The sequence below is a fragment of the Phaseolus vulgaris genome, chromosome 9 (genome assembly GCF_051622355.1).
Source record: "Phaseolus vulgaris cultivar YP4 chromosome 9, ASM5162235v1, whole genome shotgun sequence".
NCBI lineage: Eukaryota > Viridiplantae > Streptophyta > Magnoliopsida > Fabales > Fabaceae > Phaseolus > Phaseolus vulgaris.
The window spans coordinates 17,535,284-17,559,700 of record NC_143506.1 but is presented as its reverse complement, the minus strand read 5'-3'; the positions used below and the strand labels follow the sequence as shown (position 1 = coordinate 17,559,700).

The 24,417-nt window shown below is 31.6% G+C and overlaps 4 protein-coding genes and 1 long non-coding RNA gene across 5 annotated transcripts; 3 read left to right on the top strand and 2 right to left on the bottom strand.

The window, feature by feature from the left end:
* Positions 1–698: 698 nt before the first annotated feature.
* LOC137821822 (syntaxin-32) lies at positions 699–5,219 on the top strand. The gene is made up of 5 exons (XM_068626588.2): positions 699–1,203; positions 1,482–1,732; positions 1,824–1,996; positions 2,882–3,073; positions 4,965–5,219. The coding sequence occupies exons 1-5, from the start codon at positions 969–971 to the stop codon at positions 5,122–5,124; spliced, it is 1,011 nt and encodes a 336-aa protein (XP_068482689.1). The 5' UTR covers positions 699–968; the 3' UTR covers positions 5,125–5,219.
* Positions 5,220–6,058: 839 nt separating this feature from the next.
* LOC137820668 (syntaxin-32) lies at positions 6,059–12,327 on the top strand. The gene is made up of 6 exons (XM_068624852.2): positions 6,059–6,153; positions 6,239–6,579; positions 6,648–6,898; positions 6,990–7,162; positions 8,829–9,017; positions 11,925–12,327. The coding sequence occupies exons 2-6, from the start codon at positions 6,348–6,350 to the stop codon at positions 12,082–12,084; spliced, it is 1,005 nt and encodes a 334-aa protein (XP_068480953.1). The 5' UTR covers positions 6,059–6,153; positions 6,239–6,347; the 3' UTR covers positions 12,085–12,327.
* LOC137820669 (uncharacterized) lies at positions 7,317–10,028 on the bottom strand. Its single transcript, XR_011082666.2, has 2 exons — positions 9,828–10,028; positions 7,317–8,131 (listed from the first exon to the last, which is right to left on the bottom strand). It is a non-coding gene; the product is annotated as an uncharacterized LOC137820669 (long non-coding RNA).
* A 1,993-nt stretch (positions 12,328–14,320) lies between the features above and the next one.
* Positions 14,321–16,403, bottom strand: LOC150025200 (uncharacterized). The gene is made up of 3 exons (XM_090295664.1): positions 16,330–16,403; positions 14,921–15,703; positions 14,321–14,327 (listed from the first exon to the last, which is right to left on the bottom strand). Exons 1-3 carry the CDS (start codon positions 16,401–16,403, stop codon positions 14,321–14,323), a joined length of 864 nt encoding a protein of 287 aa, XP_090151790.1.
* A 781-nt stretch (positions 16,404–17,184) lies between these two features.
* Positions 17,185–19,897, top strand: LOC137820440 (uncharacterized). The gene is made up of 3 exons (XM_068624543.2): positions 17,185–17,980; positions 18,564–18,825; positions 19,167–19,897. The coding sequence occupies exons 1-3, from the start codon at positions 17,663–17,665 to the stop codon at positions 19,553–19,555; spliced, it is 969 nt and encodes a 322-aa protein (XP_068480644.2). The 5' UTR covers positions 17,185–17,662; the 3' UTR covers positions 19,556–19,897.
* The last annotated feature ends 4,520 nt before the right edge of the window (positions 19,898–24,417 follow it).

Genomic DNA, 24,417 nt, shown 5'->3' with positions numbered 1-24,417 from the left:
ATGAGATTTTAATACTTTATCATGTGAAACTCAGGTAACATCCCATTAACAATATAAAATCGTTTCATATGGGAGATGGAGGATATGGAGGGAAAATGGTTGACGATGGTGGTAAATGATATGAACGATTTGATTAAGTCTCTCTGCGAACAAAGGCAAGAGAAACATATTTCATTAATGCTGTCACATATGTTACAATGAAATAATGGTATCATTACACACTAGCGAGAACACATACACTATCTATATATCATTACATGTGATACCGTGTATATAAGGGTAAAATAGTAAAAAAATTGTATATACTTATAAAATAGTTAAAGAGAAAAACCCTTTTAATATATTTATACTCTTTCAATCAATTTTTTTTTATCAATTTTTAATTTAAATAATATTTTTCAATTTTACCATTTTAACTATTCATGTAATTACAAAATAATTAAATAAAATAATAAAAGAGAACTAACATGTACATAAAAAAAACTCATTAGATATTAATTTTAAAAAAACAATTTTAAAAATTAAATTTCATAAAAATTGTAGTATATTTAATAAATGTTCAGAAAAAAAAATGACTGAAATATGTAAAATAAAATAATAAAATAAATATTGATATAAAAATAAAATTAAGAAGTAATTTATGTAAAAGAAAATAATTAATTCGTTATATATAGTTATAGATAACAAATTCAGATCCCAAATTAGACTATGTTAGAATGTTAGAACTTTGAGGCACGAAGAAGAACAAAAAGAAACAATAAAATTCATTCAATTCAAGGTAAACAAACCACTTCCCAGTATACACCAATTTTCCAGATCCTTCCACAACTATTGCAATCTATGATTCCTTACCATACACACAATCACTGAATTCCAAAATCCAAATCCAAATTCAATTCGAGTTTTTTCCCTGGGTTGTTCACGTGTGTCTGATTACTTTCACGGATCTCGCATTCCGGGAGAAGAAAATGCACGTGAAAGCGGCACAGTCATCGTCCCGGGATCGGACGCATGAATTCCACAGCATCACCGAGAGGTTGAAGAAGTCCGGATCAGGGCCCGCAGGGCCCAGCAGTAGCAGTTCTTCCAGATCGGAGGAACAGCGATCATCGATCGCAAATCAATCGGATTTCAATAGAAGGGCCTCCAAAATCGGCTTCGGAATTCACCAAACGTCTCAGAAGCTCTCCAAGCTCGCTAAATGTAAGCAAATGACGATAAATTTATTTAATTGAATTTAGAATAGAATCAAAGGATATGAAGTTATAAATTATAATCCTATTTTAATTGATTCTAGAACAGAATCATAGGATGTGAAGTTTTGAAGTTATAAAGTTATAAGCGTGTTTTTATTGATTTTTTATTAGAATCGTATGATGTGATGTTATGAAGTTATATTATAAACCTATTTTAATTGGTTTTACTATAGAATAACATGCTATGAAGTCATTATGAACGTTTCTATTTGTTTTGATTCGTAGTGGCGAAAAGGACTTCGGTTTTTGATGACCCTACCATGGAAATCCAAGAGCTTACTGGTGTTATTAAGCAGGATATCACTGCTTTAAACTCTGCGGTGGTGGATCTTCAGTTGCTATGCAACTCTAGGAATGAGAGTGGAAATGTTTCTGTGGACACAACGAGCCATTCGAGCACCGTGGTGGATGACTTGAAGACGCGGTTGATGAGCGCTACCAAAGAGTTTAAGGATGTTCTCACCATGAGAACTGAGGTACTTTGTTGTGTTGGTGGTTTGTTGTGTTTGTTTTATGGCTTAATGGCTAGCTGCTAAGTAAGACTATATTGTGTCTCTTTTTGTGAAGAACATGAAAGTGCATGAGAATAGAAGACAGTTGTTTTCGTCTTCTGCTTCGAAGGATTCGGCAAATCCTTTCATCCGGCAACGGCCTTTGGCTGCTAGGGCGGCAGCTAGTACTTCTAATTCCCCTGCTCCCTGGGCTAATGAGTCGCCGTCTTCATCTCAGGTGTTTCCCAAGTAAGTTAAGCGTTTTTATTTGTATATTCTTTTGTCGGTTGTAGGCTTGTAGTTAAGCATCTGGTTGTTGTTATTGTTGTCTTGACAATTTTTGTGTAATGCATGTAGACTAACTTGTGAGATGATTTGAATTGATGTATTCTTATCTCATGAATGTGTGTTATTATGACTGGATAGATTACTGAGTGCATGTTTTTGTTTGAAGAAAGGAATTGATGAATCTAAGCAAGACTAGTTGGTTTATTAAATAATATATAGTAAAAGTGTGGTTACAAACTTACATGGATTTCATTTATTTGTTTTCCCTGTGATGTTATTGAAGTCCAACTGAGTTTTGCAGTATTTTTTGCAACCATTTTACCAATTTTAACTTCCAACATGTTAACTTTGGCTATCCCTTTGATGCAATTGCATCAAATCAAACAAGCATAAGTTACAACCCTGTGGACTTCAATTGATTCTTTGGTTACAATTATACCGGCTAAACAGGTTGGCCCTTTCAGACCTCATTTGTTGGCCTAACCTGACCAACGATACTACTAATGAAACTTGGCCTGGCCAGGAGGATTTGGTGGGTCAAACAGCCTAGTCCAAAATATAAGTAGGAGGGCAAGCTTACCATTTTAGCCATTTTCCTTTTTCAGCTTGGCTCAATAGAAGAGATGGGAGTTGAAATGTCAGGTAGACCCTAGAAACAGTGGGCATCTCAGTCTGAATTGAGAGCACAGTTATTAGGCATGATTTGTGGACCCTTTACTTTTAATAATAAAAACTTTTGTTATACTCTATTATTTTAAGGCTGTTTCTGGTTGGGTCAAATTCTGCCAGGCATCCTGGTTTCTTTCCAAAATTTTTATACTTTTCTCATGGCTTTTAAATCTATAGGAAGCAAATGGACACAGAGAGTCAACCATTGTTGCAGCAGCAACAGCAGCAGGATGTAGTTCCATTACAAGACAGTTACATGCAAAGCAGAACCGAAGCTCTTCAGAATGTTGAGTCCACTATTCATGAGCTTAGCAGCATTTTTAATCAGCTAGCGACACTTGTTTCCCAACAAGGAGAGATTGCCATCAGGTTTTCATATATCTCAATTGTGTGCTATACACATGCATGCATACATCCTTATTGTTCGTTATTTCTGTATTCCAATATGATATTTAATGAATGTTACTGTTAGATCAAATCCTATTTGTTTTGCTAGTAATTCTATTATCAAGTAAATCTGTGCCAACTTCATTGAAACTTAAATGACTTCGGCCCTACTTCAATGAACCTTTATTGCATCTGTAGCAAACTCTTGCTTCAGTTTCTGTGGAAGATGATTTCATTGTTTATTGCATGTTGACTGCTCGGTTCAGTGTCACGCCTCACTGTTTAAATTGCTTGTTTTTCTGCTTACTAAAGTACAGAAATAACTTGCATAAGAATTTATATCTATAAAGTACTCTTAAGCAAACTTTGGAGAGTAAAGCATATGTGGATTAGATTAACTGTCTGTAGGAGATTATTGAGGTTCACTTCATGTTGACTATAATGCTGGATGCCGTGCCATTTAAATTGCTTACTTTGCTGCATTGAGTCGAGAAATGACTTGTCTAAGAATTTGGCCACTTCAGTTATCAGATGAGGTTTAGAGACTAAAACATAATTGGATAACTGACAATGAAAACTACGACCATGGTATCTTAGCGTTCCCAAGTTGGAGTGCAGAAAAAGAGTTGTGTTAGGCTCTCATTAACCAACATAAAAGTAGTCTCTCTCTCTCTCTCACTCTCTTTGTATATATATGTGTGTGTGTATATGTGTGATCTCTCTCTCTATATATGTGATGTCAGTAAAACTAGTCTCTCTCTCCCTCATGACATTTTTTGTAAATTTGGTCTTTAAACAAATGCCACCATGTGATCTCTGTAGCTGACCTCACCTACTAGGGCAAGACTAGTTTTGCTTTTTCTTTAGAGGACTTAAATAACACGGTGTTCCTTAATTGCTTTAATTAATTATATTTGTTCCTTTTGACATGTACTGATATTGCCATAGAAGCATTCCCTCCTGGTTCCAATGGGACTGGTGGCAATTAAAGTTTCTTTCACATCTTTGTTTGGTCGGTTTTGGGGAGGGTGCCTAATTAGTAGTTACCTATGAAAGTTTATGTGCACAATTTAAAGTTTCTTTGATTGTCCCTCTTTGTTTATGACTTCTTTTAACAATTGTTTTTGGTTTCTTATTTAGTGGTTTATATCTTGAGTGTAATTTCTTAGTAATAGTATATGTGATTCTTGTTTAAAAGAAACAAACTGAATCAGCACCTGTGCTTTGCATGGTAGAACAAAGTAAAAAGTGGGTGAGTGAAAGAAAATAAAAACAGTAGGTGAAAAAATTAAAAGAAAAAAGAAAAATTGAGTGAGCAATGCACCATGTAAGGACATACGGCAACGGTTGGACAAGTTTTATACTACTATAGATGATATCCAAAAGTAGAAGGGAGAAAGTCATGCAACCCTGTTGTCAAACTTGTGAATTTACCTGTAAAACATGTGTTAACTAATTTTGCAAAATGGTTACACTCAAGCGAGGTGTAAACTTGGTAAAATGGTTATTCACTCTTGATGTTAGAATTTCTTGATGTATGATTATGAAAATATAAATTTCACTGCTACTGTGCAGTTATGAATTTATGATCATTAGATGATCAATATGGTTTTATTGTTGCTTTTAATCATTCTTGTATATTTAATCTTATCTTTTGTTATAAATATGTACATATGCTATTAGTAATAAATATTTACCAGTTGAGTTTGCCTCCGCACGAGTTTAATGAAGCTTACTTGTTCGATAATTTGGCATGAGCAATTGAAAACGTATACTTCGATTATTGACATGGTGAATTGACTTTTGCTTGATTTTTGTTTTTATATTGGCCAATTGGGACATTGTGGGGTTGATAGACTTACTTAATTTGCAGGATCGATGAAAACATGGACGATACATTGTCAAACGTAGAGGGAGCACAAGGGGCTTTGTTGAAATATCTGAACAGCATATCTTCTAATCGGTGGTTGATGATCAAAATTTTCTTTGTATTGATGTTTTTTCTTATGGTTTTCTTATTTTTTGTGGCATAGTCATTGGGATGACAGAGAAATGAAAACAAAGACACGAGTGCAGCCTTCTGTATTTAATTAATATTTTTTTATCCAAATATATATCTATATATATATATACTCATATACATATATATATATATATATATATATTCATTCTTGCAGAGTTAACTTAGGACCAAGTTTGTCAAATAATTTACATATAACGAGGTTTTCTGTAATAATATTTTTTTGCATATTGGACATAGAAAAGCAATGACCTGACAATGCCTTCATGAGCTTTTGTTGTTGTTGTTGAATAGTAAGTTTCATGAGCTGACAATAGAAAAACAATATTAAAGAAATTTCATTAAGAATATTTGCTTGAGTGTTTAACTTGGGGCATGCACCTTAAGAACAAATTAAAAGAAGCAGCAACATAATACAGAAACCACTGTGATAAAACATGTTTTATCTCACTGCATGACAAAAATTTGTGTTATTATTTAGTAAATAGATAACAGGGAAAAATGTAGAAAATTGGTGAAAAGTTGAAGAACACAGAAAGTAGTTCTTGAAGTGATGATTAAAATAACTTTGAACATACAATACAATTAAGATCCATGTCTAACTAAACCTGAATTTGACTTTTCTGGATAAAAAGTTTGGGCTGAAAACTCCCATCCCCAAATGAATTGTATCAGGCTGAAGTTGTGAAGGTAAAATAGAAAACAAAGTGGTGACTCAAAGCTAAGTGAGTATTATGAGAAATCAAAAATAAAGATTTTACAAGTGAGGTGGTAAGAGTTTTTATATTCCTAAAACCTCTAGTGACATTATAATGAAAAGTAACTTAATTAAGATAATATATATTGTAAAATGTAATTTTGTACAATCTACCAAAATTGTAAAAAGACTTTGCATAGTGTATTTTATATTTCATATGAATAAAAAAAATTATTCTAAAACTCAATATAAGTGCATCTTGCAATTGTTAAAGAAAAGGAAGCACTTAACAACACTAGATCCTATCCCGCGAGGTCGGGGTAAAATGTCCAAACAGAGCTACAGGTTTTGCTGTAACCCAACACTTTCATTTCTAAAACTCTCTACTGCATAAATCTTCCAATTGCTAATTCAATCCGATTCCAATCAGATCTAGGGTTTCTCTTTTCCTGTAGTTCACCACCGCTCGCCGGAAACCACAACCGAATTTCCGGCGCTGGCTTCAAGGATCTCGCAGCGGTGTCTGATACATTGGCAAAATGCACTCCAAATCGGCGCAGTCATCGTTTCGGGATCGGACGCATGAATTTCATAGCATTGCGGAGAGTTTGAAGAAGCCGGGATCAGCGCAGAATGGACAAAGCGGCAATTCATCCAGATTGGAGGAACAGCGATCCGCAATAGCAAATCAATCGGAGTTCAACAGAAGAGCTTCCAAGATTGGCTTCGGGATTCACCAAACGTCTCAGAAGCTCGGCAAGCTTGCCAAGTGTAAGCAAATAATAGTCTATTTTTGATTGATTTTAGAACCCTATGTTTGGATTTTAATTGCTCTGCAGTGGCTAAGAGGACTTCGGTTTTCGATGACCCTACCATGGAAATCCAAGAGCTTACGGGGGTTATTAAGCAAGATATTACTGCGTTAAACTCTGCGGTTGTGGATCTTCAGTTGCTGAGCAACTCTAGGAACGAGAGTGGGAACGCTTCCACCGACACCACTAGCCATTCAACCACGGTGGTTGATGACCTCAAGACGCGGCTGATGGGCGCCACCAAAGAGTTTAAAGATGTTCTCACCATGCGAACTGAGGTACTTCACTGTGTTTGCGTTGCTGTGCTTCTCTGTGTTTTTTTTTTCTGATTGCGGACGACACTGATGCCATGCTGATGTTTTTGTGAAGAACTTGAAAGTACATGAGAATAGAAGACAGCTGTTTTCGGCCTCTGGTTCTAAGGATTCTGCAAATCCTTTTGTCCGGCAACGGCCGTTGGCTACCAGGTCCGCTGCTAGTAGTTCTAATGCCCCTGCTCCACCATGGGCTAGTGGGTCATCTTCATCTCAGTTGCTTGCTAAGTAAGTTATGCTAATTCCTCCGCTGTCCCTTTTTACTTGTGTTGCTTGTGCAATAGGATGTAGTAAAGCAAGTGGCATAACAAAGATAAAAACGTGCTAGAGCAAAGAAAGTAATTGATCTAAATGGAACAGATAAAAATTGTGCATGAGCGGATAGTAGGAAATGGCGGAAAGCCACTATATCATATTGCATATAGCATGTAAGCATCGCTGGTAAAATGACAGAAGTTGCATAACTGTTGAAATAAATCAATTATATGTATACAGAATTAAGTTGTATGCAGATAACAACAGGCTTCATAAAAATGGTACAATATTAACTCAGAAAGTTCAATTGTTAAAGATATAATTATGATTGAAACATTAAAAGGAGTGCGGCACTGGGACTGGGCGAGGGCGTCACATATAGTCCCACTTTCTGGCCTCAAAGCTGTGCCAGTTGAAACCACGATACCCTTTGTGGTTGCCAGACCTCCTTTTTGCAGATGCTGCGCCGTAGTGGAGTTCCAATAGTGGATCAGAGCATTTATGCAATGTCAAAGTGTGATAGTCTGCCTTGGATACATATAGACACTTAATCACTTCATAGCAAATAAGATAGTGTGATAAGACGCCTTGGAGAATTACACCACAAAAATTTGCAGTTGTAGTTAGGGAGCCCAAGGCCTTATAAGTTATAAACCCCATACTAGAATTCCATAATACCCTACCATGTTCTGCAGCCTTGATGCCCGTGTGGTCTGGCTATGCACTAGGTTGTTGACTTGTTACAGGCAAACATTGCACTGTTGACATCAGCACATGCAACACTTATTTTGGAGCTGAGAGACATGATGGAAAGCTTTCATACCAATTGACAAGAACCTTGAGAGAGCCATACCGAAAAAGCTAGCATATGTAGTTGGAGAGCCCTAGGCCATATCACACGCTAGAATCTCACACTTTCAATATATACCTTGCAGTTGGATCCTAACATTGCATTCTACATATTAGTTCACCAATCTTTAAAAGAATATTTAACTATGAAATTTCAAAATTATACTCAAACCTTGTATATACACTACTCCTTAAAATGAAAAGGTGCTAAAAATTAATTTCCTTAAAATTTTCAAATTGCTAGTATACCTCGGCCTAAATAAGCAAATTCCAAGAAGAGATGGCAGTGCCCCCTTTCTCTTAAGAGTACCATCTCTAACTATAAAAAGTTATCCCAGAAGTAGTTTGTATGAAGGAAGGGAATGGATAGGAACTTATATTTTCAGCTAAGTTTCAAAAGGGTGGTTGGTGTTAAGAGATAAAATGTGACACAGGAGGAATACAACAATGGAACCAAAGGGAAGGTGAATGAAATGCATTTATGGTTAGGGAGATTTAAAATCTCAAAATTTAGCATCACTTACAAAATTGGCTTTGTTGTTTTCCGCACTTCTTAATAAAACAACACCTTTTCAATTGGAAGTTGAAATGTTAGGTGTGGCTCGCAAAAATATTGAGCCTGGCCCTAGCTGATAAGTGAGAACTATGGTTACAAGGCATGATTTGGACCATTTTTAAACCAATAGTTACTATTGTTATGCTCCAATATCAAGACTGTTTTTGGTTGTGGCAAATTATATCTGAAACTATGATCTCACACAATGTTCTGGTGGGCCTTTTAAACCCGCAGAAAACAGGTGGATGGGGAGAGTCAACCGTTGCTGCAACAGCAGCAACAAGAGGTAGTCCCATTGCAAGATAGCTACATGCAAAGCAGAACCGAAGCTCTTCAAAATGTTGAGTCCACTATTCATGAGCTTAGCAACATCTTTAATCAACTAGCAACACTTGTTTCCCAACAAGGAGAAGTTGCCATCAGGTTTTTATATTTCTCACTCATGCATTGTATAGATGCATCTTTATTGCCCTGCATTGCTTTATTTAAGATGATATATGATTATATTACTTTTAGATACAACCTTACTTATTTGTCCATAATTTTGTTATGATCAAATGAGTCTTTCAGTTCTAGCAAAGCATCACTTTGTTTTAAAGTATCTTGGACTTCAGATATATGTAGGAATGGATATTATAAACTAAATAGTGTTTTTCCTTATTAAACCTTTGACGAGTTTTGATTTGATGATCTGTTCTGGTCAAAGTGCTACAGGCAGTGAAGCTTTGTTTTCATTTTTATAAATCTGCCATTTTATGCTTGGATCTGTCTTTGATTGCATTCTCCTGATTTTGATGGTGCTGTTTTATTAAATTCATAATTTATGTGTTTTTTACTAAAGGAAAAATGATGAGCAGAAAAGTAGAAATGAGAAAAGTCCTGCAATCCATGTTGTACCTGAAGGGGATGTTTGTTTTAAAGTTGGGTAGAATTGATTTTGATAAAAAATTATTCTGAATTGCTAAATGTAGTTGGAATGTGTGTCCAAATTAATTTTAACTTGTCAAACTCGAGACTACGTAGACTCGTGACAGCCTAGTAGAGGCGACTCGTAAATTTGAGTTTAATTTCACATGAAAAAAAATATTTACATCAAATTTTCTTAATTAAAAAAAAATCACTGCAAACAGAAAAAAATATCTTCATCTCATCTAAATAAAAAAACCCAATTTAGTGCAGCCCAGTAAAAAACCCAATTTAGTGCAGCCCAATAAAAGAAAAAACCCTAATTACCTAAATCACACCACAGAAGAATGCAACACTAATTCCAGCACCACCCATAATCTTATATGATGAAGGCACCACCGTCGACCTGGCACCCGCGACCACGGCAACCGCAAGAACCGCCACCACCGCCGCACTTGTTCAGAGAAGACGCCCGACCTCCGCACTCCAGAGAAGACGCAACACCACCAAAACGAACGTCAAACAAAACGAAACGCGAACCCTAAAGACACCATTTGGGGTTAAAACAAAAACCCAGTTGAACTCGCCAACTCGGAGCAGACTCGCGTGTTTGAACGATTTCACCGAGTTCACTCCGAGTCTGCCGAGTTTACTCAAAAACCGAGTCTACTACCGAGTTAACTCGGTAAGGGTAGTTTGACAACCTTTTTCAACTACAAATTTTACTTTGAAATGCTTGTATGTCATGGTGAGAGAAAATGATTAATTTCGGAAGGAGTTCTGTTATAACTGGTTTAACGTGTGAGTATGTCTGTAAAACGTGCTAACTTATTAGCAAAAGGTCATGCTCAAACTCAAGGTAAAGTTTGTGAGATGTTGGGAATGCTGAATATTTTCAATTTTGAAAGTCTTGCTTAACTTTTTCACTTTTGGAGTTGATACCTGCTTACTTCTTTATGATTATGAAGATATTGCTTACTATTTTTTTTAAAGTATTAATTTTGACTATGATGTCAATTTTTTCCCAGTTAAATCTTTGTAATGATTTTTTGTGATGGATATGAGTCCATTGTTATTGGTTCAGCATGTCGAGTTGCTTAGTGGGCTATTACTCAACCTAACTCCAACTGCACCCTAGCCCCTAGGGTTTTAAATTGAACTCCATTAGAATTTAGAAAACATTAGTAGAACCCACACTATACCATACCGGTCTTGCCCCTTACTCGTGAATACTTTTGAATTGAATTTATAAAGTCCTAATCTTAAATTTAATCTGCTAATGAAATAATTTGTGTTTACTATATTTGAGAACATTTTGTAGAAGAAAAGTTTGTCTAATTCCGAAAATATAAGTTTGGAAAAATATGTTTCGTATGTTTGGTTGACTTTTAAAAAGTAACATTCCTAAGGAATTATATTTGGCCGAGTTTTTCGACCAAAAACATTCTTAGGGAAGGAAGTGAGATTTCTAACTTTCCTGAGTTAAATAATTTAATGTGGTAACAAATTAAAGATTTTAATAAAAATAACACATTACTCTTTAACTTTTATACAACTTTATAAATATTTCTGACGATATATTTGACAAACCGAATAAAATGTAGTCATTTCTAAGAATCATAATTTCCATGATTCATGATTTCCAAGAATCACGATTCTTCCGGAGTATGGAAAAAATTCTCTGGTAACAAATGTTCTCTTACGTTGTTTGGTTTTGAAGAGAGAAATAGAGGGAATAGAAATGGAGAAGAAATAAGTTGAGAGAAGAGAAAGGTAAGAAATGAATTGAATGTTTAGTTATTTGGACAACATAAATAAATGAGAAATAGAGATAAAGTTGTTTAAAAGTTGTGTAATTTTATTGATTTGATTGGAAATAAGGAGAGAGATAGAGATGCCTATAAATAGGTGAGAAATAACGCAGTGGGTCTCACCATTTTTAAAAATTATTTCTTCTTTATTCCTCCCCACCCCCATCCTTCTTCCTCCACTCAACAAAAGAAGGCATTAGTGTTAAACTTGTAAAGATGAGTTAATATAATTGACTTTATTGGTAACTTAGATAAGTATGATGCTTAATATGTTGACAATGGCTGTAGGAACCCTAAGTCCACACCTGCCCTGTCCCATGGCAGAGCGGGTTTTAAATTCACCTTACCCGTCCCATGCAGAGTGGGGCAAATTGGGCACTCACGGGTCAGGGTTGGTTAGCCATTAACTAAAGTAGGGGGAGTAGGACTTGAGTGTGCCCCCTCCACGAGCTTTCTTGTTTTACGACCGTGCTGCAATACTTTCAAACTATTGTAATTTGATGGGAACAATTGCACACCTCTTTGATTGTTGATAAGGTGAACTGACTTTTGCTTGTTTCTTGTTTTTATATCGAGACAATGGTGGGGTTGATAGTGGTTACTTAATTTGCAGGATTGATGAAAACATGGATGATTCATTGGCAAACGTAGAGGGGGCGCAAGGGGCTTTGTTGAAGTATCTGAACAGCATATCTTCTAATAGGTGGCTGATGATCAAGATTTTCTTTGTATTAATATTTTTTCTTATGGTTTTCTTATTTTTTGTGGCATAGTAATCTTGAAAACGAGGACACAAATGACTCCCTTCTTACTGCTGATAAAACCTTTTGTATTTCATTAATATTTCTTTCTCCAAATCTATATTCATTTCTGCAGAGTTTAGCTTAGGACCAAGTTTGTCAAATTTTATACTTGTACGTATCGAGGTTAAGAACTGGGTTCATTGCATATTGTCCATTTATCTCTGTGACTCATGGTTTTTATCTAATGGAGGCTTCCTCTAACATTTATCCATATATTTATATTGCACAAAGAAAACCAGTAACTTGATAATGTCTTCATGAGATCAAAGGAAAAAGATGCAGTAAAGTCAGCTTGTATTGCTATTTCAATCATTTTCGTTATGCAATTTCTGGTTTTCAATCTGTTAAACTCGATTACTATGTGTAGAATAATAGAAAATAATATATCTTGGATTTTCTTTTACAAGTTAACTTAAAAGTACTAATGTTAATCTTATAAGAAGTAATGCATGTTGTTTGATAATTATTTTTTTCAAATTGCTGTTTCAATGCAGTGATTCTAGTGATTTAAGTATCCTAATTTTATAAATTAATTTTTGTATTAAACTCTAATAACAGTATAATTATTATATTAAGATTCTATTGCAAGAGTTATCTCAAGATTTTAATTTATTTTTTCAAAATTTTAGGTCATTTAAGTATATTTAAACCTAAATAAATTTTAAGATTTAAATTTTGAACTTATAATTTTGTTTATGATCTTTGTATAAAGAAGTAAAAATTCAGTTAATATAATGAAAATAAACTAAGTATTTTGTTTCCTTATTTTGATGTTTTGATAACTATTTTTCATTAGGTAGCTATTATAATAATTAAAATTTTAAATTATATTAAATGTTTTTTCATAATCATACAAAATGTCGACACACAAATGTAATAGTAATAGGTGTAATATCTTTAGTAGTGCGTAAAGGTATATCAACAATACTAATTTATTTTCATTCATTTACATGTTTATCTCACAATAAAAACAAGTATATAATTTTAAAATATCATAATAATAATAATATATTTAAATTATACACTAGTTGAAATTTAGAATAATTAATTTTTAAGTCCATCAAATTGAAAGAAGTTCATTTTAATCCCTTAAATCTGTATAATTTTAGTTCAGAAGTACTAAACTCATTTTAGTCTTTTAAATTTAATGTTTAGTAACAAAAATACTTTTTTTTTTCAATTTGAAGAGAGAACAAATATTTATCATTTAAATTTAAGGAAAAAAATCAAAATTATTCTAACCTTGTACGAATAAAAATATTATTAAACCTTAATAACATCTGTTAGTATTAATACCGAAGTATCAATAACATTATTATCGGTACTAATAATATATATAATAAATAATTAATTATATGTGCAATCTTGATTCTCATGGAATTATATATATATAACATTATATATTATTATTATTATATATATAATGTAATTCCACTATCTGATATCTAATATTATTTTTCTTTTTTATTTTAATAATATTTTTAAACCATAATATAAGTTCACAATGAAAATACCAATCTATTAAAATAAGAATAGAAAAAATAACTGAAAATTACTTCCATGTAGATTAAAAGCGAGTAATTATTTATATTTTAAGTATATTAAGTTTATGTATTCAAAATGTTTTATTTTATATAATCATTTTTTAATTACAATATAATTTTAATATAATAATGATAAATAATATGTTTTATTTATTTATTTTTATATAATAAATAAAAATATATGAAATAAAATAATTTTTTCATGTACATCTTAAAGAAAACCTATTGACCTAGGAATAATTGTATGCTATTTATCTCATATAGAAAGAAAAAAGAAAGGAGGAAGACATAGGCAATAAAATTTATCTCATTATCAAATCTCTTATTGGTTCATAAGTTTAAATAAAATAAATTTATAAAGTCAAAAATTCTATATAATAAAAGGCAAATTTTTATTTTCTCATCTAGCACCTTTTTATTTTTATTTTCCCATCTAGCACCCTTTTGTTTTTATTTCCCTATTTAGCACTATTTCAAAAGTTAAAAAAATATTAAAAAAATTGATAATTTTAATTTTGAATGCATTAAAAAATAAATATTTTTAATGTTTAAAATAGTTAGAAATATAATTAATAAATAAAGAAATGAGTTTTTACAAAATAAAAATAAAAAGTAATAAACTAAAAATGTTTAGTTTAATTTTTTTTAAAGAAAATAAAAAATTAAACCCTACAACAATACAAAAATTGAATCTATAAACATAAATTAATATTTTATTATTATTATTATTATTGATGTAATCATGTTAATTTCAAGTAAAAAATTCAGGACATCATTATAAAAAAAGCTAAAGTCAATTAGTATTATTTAGTAGTGAATATAGATAATATTGAAGTGTCTACCCTAAATGCAAAATCCTAAAAAAAAACTAATGCACATGCTACACTTAATGCTTAAAAATGAAAAGAAAAAAATACAAAAATAAATAAGTATAGAAAATAAAAACAACAACAATAAAAATAAAAACAAAAAACAGAAATAAATAAAGAATGGTAGAAAAAGAAATAATAACTAAAAACATAAAAGATATAAAATAAAGACAAAACAAAATAAGATAAAGATAAAAGATATAAAAAAAAATCAAACAAGATAAAGATAAGAGATATAAGGCGATACTAAATAAGTATATGTTGATCATAAAAATAAAAATAAATGAAAGATGATAATTCATTTAATATTTTTTTCAATGGTACATTAAATAGTTTGTGCAAAATGAAACATAATTAGTGACGAGAAGTGCACAATCCAATAATGTTGAATACATTCTTTTTGTGTGTCCTAGTGTTTGACAATATGAACATTTTTTTGTTCGATCATGTTGTTCTCTTATATCCATATCAGTCCTTATTTGACTTGACTTAGGTCTCCCCTTTGAGGTTATTTTCATGTAAGGACTTGGGCATAGTATTTGACCAGTGTATGCAGGCCAATACTCTTCATTTATGAGTTCACCAAATAGTCTTTCATAAACATGAAAGACCTGTTGCAATGTGTACACATGTGAGATGTACCTAGCAAAATCATGGTAAGCATATTTGCATGCAACAAGCACATGGGAGCATGGTAGGTGTAGTTTTTGGAATTTCCCATAATCACACCATGATTCGTCCAAGCGAACTGCAAATCGGCTTGGTGATTGTACTTTTCTTGGATTTTGTCTTTCTTCTACCAAAAATCTAGTGTTCCTCCTATCAAAGGAAAACACTGTATGAGTGTTTGCCTTTGATTGTTCATCTTCTAATGCTTTTGCTGCAACTTTAGAGTATACATGTCCAACAACCATCATGGCTTCCACTTGCCTGCCTCTATCTGTGAAGAATTTATTGCAACGAGTGTATGTTGCCATCACCATGGAAGATATTGGAATATTTCTTGTTTTCTTCAAAACATAGTTGATCGAATCAACCAGATTGGTTGTCATATGTCCCCACCTTTTACCGTTGTCCCATGCAAGAGTCCATTTCTCTCTCGGGATATCATCCAGCCACTGAGTTGCCCCAGGATTTTCCTCTCTAACTATGTTGTAGTAATAAAAAAGCATGGCTCTGCCATTCCATATGTTGTAATTATTTGTTGCAAATGTAGTTAGTAATTAAAATTGAAAAAAACAATATGTATAATTTGAAAGAGTTAATTAACTTAATGTATGAGTAAAATTACCCATGTTGACAACATCTTTCTTTAGTGTTGTATTTCTAAACTTCCTTATGAAGTTTTGTGTTATGTGCCAAATGCAATACACATGCACAAAATTATTGTTGTTCCAACCACTATCGTCTCTAGAGTATGCACTCTTTATTGATTCGTGGCGGTCATAAATGAGACAAAGACCATCTTGCGGAGTGACATATCTTCGTAGTGACAACCCCATGCTCTTGTGGTGGTTCTTGAGCGAGTTGTTGATTTTCGTGTTCGCCTAGGCTGATATATGAACCACTTAATAGTTGGGTATATGACTGCATGTCTTTTTCCCATTCCCCAAGATGTTGATGGGTGGGTTCATTCATATCTAATGAGTAAGGGTGTGGTGCTTTGGGACAATAGTTGTGATAGGTGGTGGTATAAAGGTTGAACTTCTTGTGATGGTTCAAAATGAATGTTTAGTGAAAGAGAAGAGTGTGTGAGTTGATATTGTGTTGATGAAGATGCAAATTTTTCAAATGTGACATACACTTTGGGTCTGGTTTGTAGTTGAATGGAGTCGTAGATGCCAAAGAACGCCTCAACATCATCATCCTCGGTCATCTCGATGGCGGTGTAATGACTTACCCCTCCACCAAGTCTAATCGTTAGCGAAAGTGAATTGTTGCGACCGTTTCTTCTACTTCCCTATGCAGTTTTCCGATGATGACTTCTTTCATACTTTGTAGGGTCATTCCCCTTTTGATAGCAACAACTTTTTGTGTCATAGAACCGAATGTACATCTTTCAATGAGTCATTCTTTCATTGATCCATCATAGTGAACAATGACATATAATGAAGCCATTTGTTGACAACAAACAAAATGTTGGGTGTGTAATACAAAAGGAAAGATGGAAAAATCAAAGATGTTGGGTGTGACATACTTATTTAGTATCACCTTATATCTTTTATCTTTATCTTGTTTAGATTTGTTTTTATTTATTTTTATATCTTTTATCTTTATCTTATTTTGTTTATCCTTTATTTTATATTTTTTCTGTTTGTAATTATTATTTTTTTTTGTCATTCTTTACATATTTTTTTTTCTGTTTTTATTCATTAAATATATCTTTAACTATTTTAAATATTAATTTATTTTAATGCATTTAAAATTAAAATTATCAAACTTTTTTTATTTATTATTTTTATTTATTTTTGAAATAGTGTTAGATAGAACAATAAAAATAAAAGGTGTTAGATATGGAAATAAAAATAAAAAGATAATAGATATGAGAAAATAAAAGTTTAAAGATAAGGAATTGAGTCATGATAAAAGGTTACAAGTAATAATAATAAATAAATAAATAAAAAATAAAAAACACTATAAAAGCTCTGTTCTGGAACGTGTTTCCTTCATTTCGTTATCTTCTCCGTGTTGTTATAACCCTAGCTCGGAAGAAGAAAGAAGAACTCGCATTTTTCTTCGTCCCTTGTCTGTGTCTCAGTCATTCTCTCTCTTTCTTTATATATCTCTCTTCTCTTCTCTCCAAACCCTAATCTCCCGATTTCAATTCTCACGCTCTTCGCTCACCACCAGATCTCTAACCGCGCTCTCCTTTCATCCATTCACTAACAAAATTTGGCTAAATTTCATTTTAACATCCTAAGTAACAACTAACGTTTTCGGCCGATTTTAACTTTCCAGAGAGAACTTAGTTTTTGTTGTTGTTATTTTTTATTTTATTTTTTTGTTCTGATTAAGTTACTGTTCTGATTTAAACCGATAAACGGCGTCTGAATTCGGAGAGCGTGAGGGAAATTACAGGTGTTAGAGAAATCACGTGTTGCGTTGTTGAGGAGTGTTTGATCTGAGGAAGAAACAATGGTGGGAGGTGGAAGCCGGAGGGAGGAAGGGTCGTTGGTGTTGAACAACAAGAACGTGTTTGCTGCGCTGGATACCCTGAAGAAGAAGAAGAAGTCGGATAAGGAGAAGAAGAGTAAGGGCTCCTCTACCAAATCGCAGGGCCAGTCCACCAAAACGGAGGCCCAGGTGTTCTGGGCCCCTGCGCCCTTGAACGCCAAATCTTGGGCCGATGTCGATGATGACGATGATTACTTTGCCACCACGGCGCCGCCCCAATCCGGGTGGGGCGTTTCTGAATCTCATCACAGTAAGGAGGACAAACATGGGAATTTTGAGGTGCGGGGATTTTTTTTATTGGTTTATTTCTTATTGGATTGTTTATTATTTATTATTTATCTGTTTTTTCACTGTGTGGATGGATGGATGCACATGTAAAAGTTCACTTGAATTCGATTGGTTCCTCCTGTTGTTACAGGATATACTTGTGTGTTAGGTTTTGTGGATGGTATTTGGGTAGATCACATGTTGAATTTACAATGGCTAAAATAGAGTTTGAAACATTGTATTATTATTATTATTGTTGTTGTTGAGGTAGTTAAATTACCTCAACAATAAATGTGTTATATATGTTGTGTTGTTATAATTACAATATACCTTTGGGAAGAGTACATGGTTTGGTTCTGTGTGCCGTTTAGCATATCCTGGATTACTTGTTTTGTTTGTTGGAAAAAATGGAGATTCTTTGAACTTTGACATGTAATTGCAGGGATTTTCTTTTTGAGGTAAATGTTGGCATGTAAGTACATAGTGGTGTGTATATATGTTTGCATTGTATTGTTTATGCTTGATTGGATGGCTAGGACAGTCTTTTGCTGCTCCAGATTTGGTGCTTTACAGTTGATAAGATTTATGATTACAGGATAGTGAGAGTGAGGAAGATATTTTGGATGAAGGGGATGATGAGGTGGAGGAAGAGCAGGATCATGAACCAGAAGAATCAGTGAAATCTGAATCTGAAGTTAAGAAGGATGCCGAAGTTTCTGTGCCTCCACCAAAGGAGGCAGAAAGACAGCTCTCTAAAAAAGAAAGGAAGAAGAAGGAACTTGCAGAGCTTGAGGCTCTTCTAGCTGATTTTGGAGTAGCACCCAAACAAAGTAATGATGGTCAAGATGAGTCACAAGGTAAACTATGCATACTGCATGCCAAATTGTTTTCAAGATTATAGTTTGTGTTTTGTATTCAGGCTATTAATTGGCCATCGCATGTTCATCATTAGCCTTTCTTGTTTTGCAATTTTTTCCTGCTTTTGCTAGAAGATTTACCCCCACTTTATTCTTCTTTTTGCATCCACAAGTTTTTATCTATTTAACTACAAAAGACTACTTTTTTGTTTAATCCTCTTTAATATATATTTTTATCTAAGAAAAGTAATTTTTTTGTGCATGTTACAATGTAAGTACTGAAGACCACTTATTTTTTATGAATCTTGCTCAACTAAGATTTTGTGCAATCTCATTTGCAGGTGCTCCTCAGGATAAGAAAGGTGTTGAGACTGATGGAGATGGAGAAAAGAAGGAAAATATCAATGTAGAGTCCAAAACTTCCAAGAAGAAGAAGAAGAAGGATAAATCTTCCAAGGAAGTGAAAGAATCTCAAGATCAACCCAACAGTTCAGACACAAACAATGGGCCTGATTTGGCCACAGGCACTGATAATGTGGAGGAGGATACATCTACCGTTGATGTGAAAGAGCGTCTTAAGAAAGTTGCTTCTACAAAGAAGAAGAAATCTAGTAAAGAAATGGATGGTGCTTCTCGAGCTGCTGCTCAAGAGGCTGCTGCAAGGAGTGCAAGGCTTGCTGCTGCAAAGAAAAAAGAAAAGAACCATTATAACCAACAGCCTGTGCGGTAAAAGAACCCTGCTCCTTAACATCAATACAGGAATTTGTATTTCTTGTTCATATGATGATGCCGAATAAACTGTGGGCTCTAGGCTCTGGTGAGAGTGGTGATGACTCTAGTCGTATTCCAGTGGACCTGGGAAATTTTCATCTAGTTTTATTTTTGGGAAATTAGTGTTGTTCAATTGTTCTGGACTTGCTATTTTGGCACAGAAAATTTTAGCTTTAAATATTACCTGAACTGCATTGTTGTGTATTGTAGTTCTTGTATGTCCTTGTGGCCGATCAGTGATGAATTAGTTATGACTGAGAAGTTTATCTTTATTATATAGAAAGTGCTGTGTTGTTTTAAAGAGGCTATTTAACCCTTTGAAATTGATCCAAGTTGTTTATCGTCTTCCTAACAATAGTACTAGAAGATGTGTTATCTAGCACGGGCATACTAAATTGTTCTCAATGGATGGTGATGCATTATAGTAAGTAGTAAACTAAGCTTGGATGGAGTGATTTGATTTCTTTCATCTAGGTTTCTCTTCCATTAGGCGTTTGGATCTCATAATCTAAAAATATGTTCATCCTGTCAAAAACTAAATATTTTCACAATGTCAAAAAACTCTCTTAACTTATTCATAATAACTTTTACCAAAACAAGCTGATAGCTTGTTCTCAAATAAATTATTTGACTTTCTACTTTAGACAAAGGTCATTGTCAGATTTATGAACACATTAAAGAATAGATTAAGATATATATTATGTAATTGATGTATAGTTGTATATTGTAAATTATAAATTATTATAGTAAAATCCAAAACCATTAAACCGAACAATTCTAAGATAAACCTCAATATCATATCATATAAGCAATTTTGTATTAGTTGAAAATAAAGTACCAACTTGTGCAAGAGTAATTAATTACTCATAAGTGATCATTTATTTCAATGTTTTTTTTTTAATGATATGCTTCATTCTACTTTTTGATAAAGAGAGTTAATTATCCATGTCATTATAATTTCACATTGCAAATTTTTCTCTTTCATTTCTTTGCAATGGATGAGGAGAAACTTAAATTTTGTTATAGAACAACTTTGATTGAAATTATTATAAATTTTTAAATAACAGAGGAATGGTGCACTACTAAGTTATTTGTTTTTTTTAATGGATGGAATAGCCATTACATATTGGTGTACTGGTATTAGTAATGTGCACTGACACATTTTGATACTTCACAATTCTTATTCGTGGTTATTGCGATGTGATTAGCTCTAGATAAACATACACGTAATATCATTTCGTCAACTATGATTTTGAACATATTTTAATAAATACTTAGAATATTTTCATTTAATCTTTCAAATATCAAATCAATTTAGAAAACAATGACTACTTCATGTACATATTCTATTGATTTGTATAAAGACATATTATATAATGGTGTAACTCTATTAATATAAAAAAACTTTTAAAGAATTTTTAGAAGAAACAGTGAAGTAACAATCCATCCAAAATACAAAAGATATTATGGACTTATAATTTGTGCTGATAAAAAAAGGATTTATAATTTGTAAATAGAAATGTGATTGCTAATAATAAATGACTGATTTCTTATAACCTTTGATTACTATTAAAATATGGTTGCCATGTAAATGTAGAAGTGGGCAACAACAATATTAAAAATATTGATTTATAAACATCCATATCAAATCATAAAGGAGCTTTAAAAATAATCAATTGAAGGAAGTCCAACAAATATAAGTGTTAAATGAATTTGTGCTCTAAAGTATTTATGAAAATTATTCACATTTACAACTTATTAAATGAATTCATGTGTAGAGATTATCAAATTATTTACTAAATAACTGTGAATCAATAATTCAATAAGCATTAAAACATATCAATGATGTAGTAATTGTTAGGTACATTCCTTTTTTCCATTATGATTTGAAATTTCTCTCTACCCTATAAGTAAAGGCCTATAAGTAATGGCAAAGAATGTTGTGAACATGATTTTGGACAATATTAAAAATGGTGAATACTTGTATAAATATCTTCCTTAGATATGGTATAACAAAAGAGCTTTAAATAGAATCAATTGAAGATGAAGTCCAACTAATATAAGTGTTAAATGAATTTGTACTATAAAGGATTTATGAAAAATATTCACATTTACAACCTATTGAATGAATTCATATGTTATAGAAATTAAAAATTTATTTATCAAATTATTATGAATCATGAATTCAATAAATATTAAAATATATCAATAATGTATTAATTGATAATAACTCCAAAATCCTGTTCACATCACAACATTCTTTGTTATACAAGGAATGTTACCTAACAAGGTCAATGAAGAAAATTATTGGTTGAATTTACTCAATATATCTTTTAAGAGGAGATAAATTCTTTTGATGTGTATTTTTTCTTCGCTTATAAGAAGTTTAATCAGTTGAAAATATTTATTATCACCAATTAAAACATATTATCCCACATTAAAAGAACAATTAGGTAATGGAGATTTTTAATGAGTGACAATAGTATTCGTGAATGCTTAGTTTAACCATCAAATTTACAAATGTTTTATGCTTTAAGAAGATTGTTTGTGATTGTATTAATTTTTTCTTACTCATGTTAAATGCCTTTGAAATGAGTTTTATATCTTTATGGTATAATTTTATACTTCAACAATCTCTTATGTGAGTGTGGACTTGAATAATATTGTATCGAGAGATTTGAATAACTTTCTTATTCAATAGGCAAATGAATCAAAGATTTTAACCCTTTTGACATTAACATTTAATGGTTTTTAATTATCCGAATACCAAAAGTTATACAACAAGTGTTGGCAATACATATAAGCATTAAGGATGCAAATAATGTACAAGAAATAAATAATAACAAGTTGACTGCGTTCAATACCATTTTAAATGTTATATAGGGTAAGCAAAGTTAAACCAATTAAACATTCATTTTTACTTATTGAAAGATAACATTGTTTTAGCAACAATCATATATCACATAACAATAACACTTCTATTCCATAGTCGAACTGCAAATTGTCAATTTAAGATAGATATCAATGTAGAGACAAAGTCTTTTTATTCAATAAGTAAACAATTTGATATTGCATAAAACAACAATAATTATTTTAGATGAAATAACCATGATTTATAGATATTTTTTTTATAGGTATTAGATTGATAAAGGACATTCTGGGATGCTCCATTTAGGGGGAGGGATAATATTAAGAGAATATTTTTGTAAATTAATGTCAAGTTTAAAAAGGTACAAACATATATGATTTATGCATCTATCTAAAATTTCCTTTATAACTAATATAAATGTGCCACATATTTATAACAAAACATGTAATTGTAGAATATTTTATGTACATTGAAAATAACATTAAACCAATACATCTTCATGATATGATGGAAATACTAATGAACTAATAAGAAGATATTTCAATCCATAAAGGATAAAGATTAATCTAATTAGAATTTCATACCTCTTGCATTCTATATGGTTCAAACAATCATATTGCTTAGAAATTTAATGACATGATTGTTTTAATGAGACTTAGGGACTAACACATAATTTATTCAAATAAAAGAGTACTTACATTTTGTTTATTAGGTGATTTGCCTTTACATATTTTAAAGGTTAAAAGAGGTATATTATTAATGTAGTTGTGAAACATATACATTAAATATTATATATATGTAATGAAACAATATTCTAGGTTATGACTTCTAAATTAAATGTTGAATGTTTAACTCTTGACCTGACAACATGTTATAATTATAAAAAGATCTTTATTCCTTATAATTAAACATGAAACAACAATAATCACATAACTTACCTTTGCGCATCTTAGAAATTAATTTTCTTTAAAATTAAGTTTTTGCAAATATCATGAATAAATCATAAAGATAAATCATACACTTAAACATAAATTTACCTTCCATAGTATTTATTCATATATTATATGTGTGATTTGTCAAAAAATGTTCTCAAACTTCCACAAATGAGTACTAAAGAAGAATTATTTGGATAAAAAGATGAGAATTTCACAAAAAAATTAAATTTGTTTACAATCCCAAAATTAAGTATTTAATTTTTTTATTTATATATCACATATAAACATATGTATAACTTACTGTTCTATTTAAAAAAAAAATATTCAACTTAATATACATTATTTATATAATCACTAAATAAATTTTAACATACTTATTTGTTATATTAAATATACATGTCTCATAGTTAATAAATATATATAAAAAATAAAACATTCAAACATTTATTTATATACAATTAAAAATATATTTATAATTTATGATGTTCATGTTACAATTTTTTTAATTATCAGTTTTCTTTTGAAGGAGACTAGAGTTGAACAATGAAACATCTAAAAGGATAAACAATCACTAACATCGATTAAACTAATTAATGTTTATAATAAATTATGTTCTACACTAATATCATATGAAACTCTGACTTTCAAATATAATAAAAAAATAATGTCTAAGAAAATAATTCAATAAAATATTATGACTCTTCTAAAATATTTTAATTATTCAAAATTATATATAATGCATATATTCTAATGCATTGCTTTCATAATAATAATAATAAAAAAAAATACATTATCAAAGTTCACACACTAACAAACTTGCAAAATAAAAACATGTATTTTGAAGTTCTAAATATTATTCAATTAACTGTTACATATTTAAGTTATATATTTTAAAACTTCAGTCAGAATAAAGTACATGTATTTTTTGAAGTTCTAAATATTATCCAATTAACTATTACATATTTAAATATAAATTTTAAAGCTTTAGGCAAAATAAAATACATGTAGTTTTGAAGT

Excerpts from the sequence above, each read along its gene's own strand:
- LOC137821822 (XM_068626588.2), top strand. The coding sequence starts at position 969 with ATGCACGTGAAAGCGGCACAGTCATCGTCCCGGGATCGGACGCATGAA. Across the intron at positions 1,733-1,823 it reads TTCTCACCATGAGAACTGAG|AACATGAAAGTGCATGAGAA; the intron begins GTACTTTGTTGT and ends CTTTTTGTGAAG. Across the intron at positions 1,997-2,881 it reads TCATCTCAGGTGTTTCCCAA|GAAGCAAATGGACACAGAGA; the intron begins GTAAGTTAAGCG and ends TTAAATCTATAG.
- LOC137820668 (XM_068624852.2), top strand. The coding sequence starts at position 6,348 with ATGCACTCCAAATCGGCGCAGTCATCGTTTCGGGATCGGACGCATGAA. Across the intron at positions 6,899-6,989 it reads TTCTCACCATGCGAACTGAG|AACTTGAAAGTACATGAGAA; the intron begins GTACTTCACTGT and ends GTTTTTGTGAAG. Across the intron at positions 7,163-8,828 it reads TCATCTCAGTTGCTTGCTAA|AAAACAGGTGGATGGGGAGA; the intron begins GTAAGTTATGCT and ends TTAAACCCGCAG.
- LOC150025200 (XM_090295664.1), bottom strand. The coding sequence starts at position 16,403 with ATGACCGAGGATGATGATGTTGAGGCGTTCTTTGGCATCTACGACTCC. Across the intron at positions 15,704-16,329 it reads CTACAAACCAGACCCAAAGT|AGCCATGCTTTTTTATTACT; the intron begins GTATGTCACATT and ends ATGGAATGGCAG.
- LOC137820440 (XM_068624543.2), top strand. The coding sequence starts at position 17,663 with ATGGTGGGAGGTGGAAGCCGGAGGGAGGAAGGGTCGTTGGTGTTGAAC. Across the intron at positions 17,981-18,563 it reads ACAAACATGGGAATTTTGAG|GATAGTGAGAGTGAGGAAGA; the intron begins GTGCGGGGATTT and ends TTATGATTACAG. Across the intron at positions 18,826-19,166 it reads TGGTCAAGATGAGTCACAAG|GTGCTCCTCAGGATAAGAAA; the intron begins GTAAACTATGCA and ends TCTCATTTGCAG.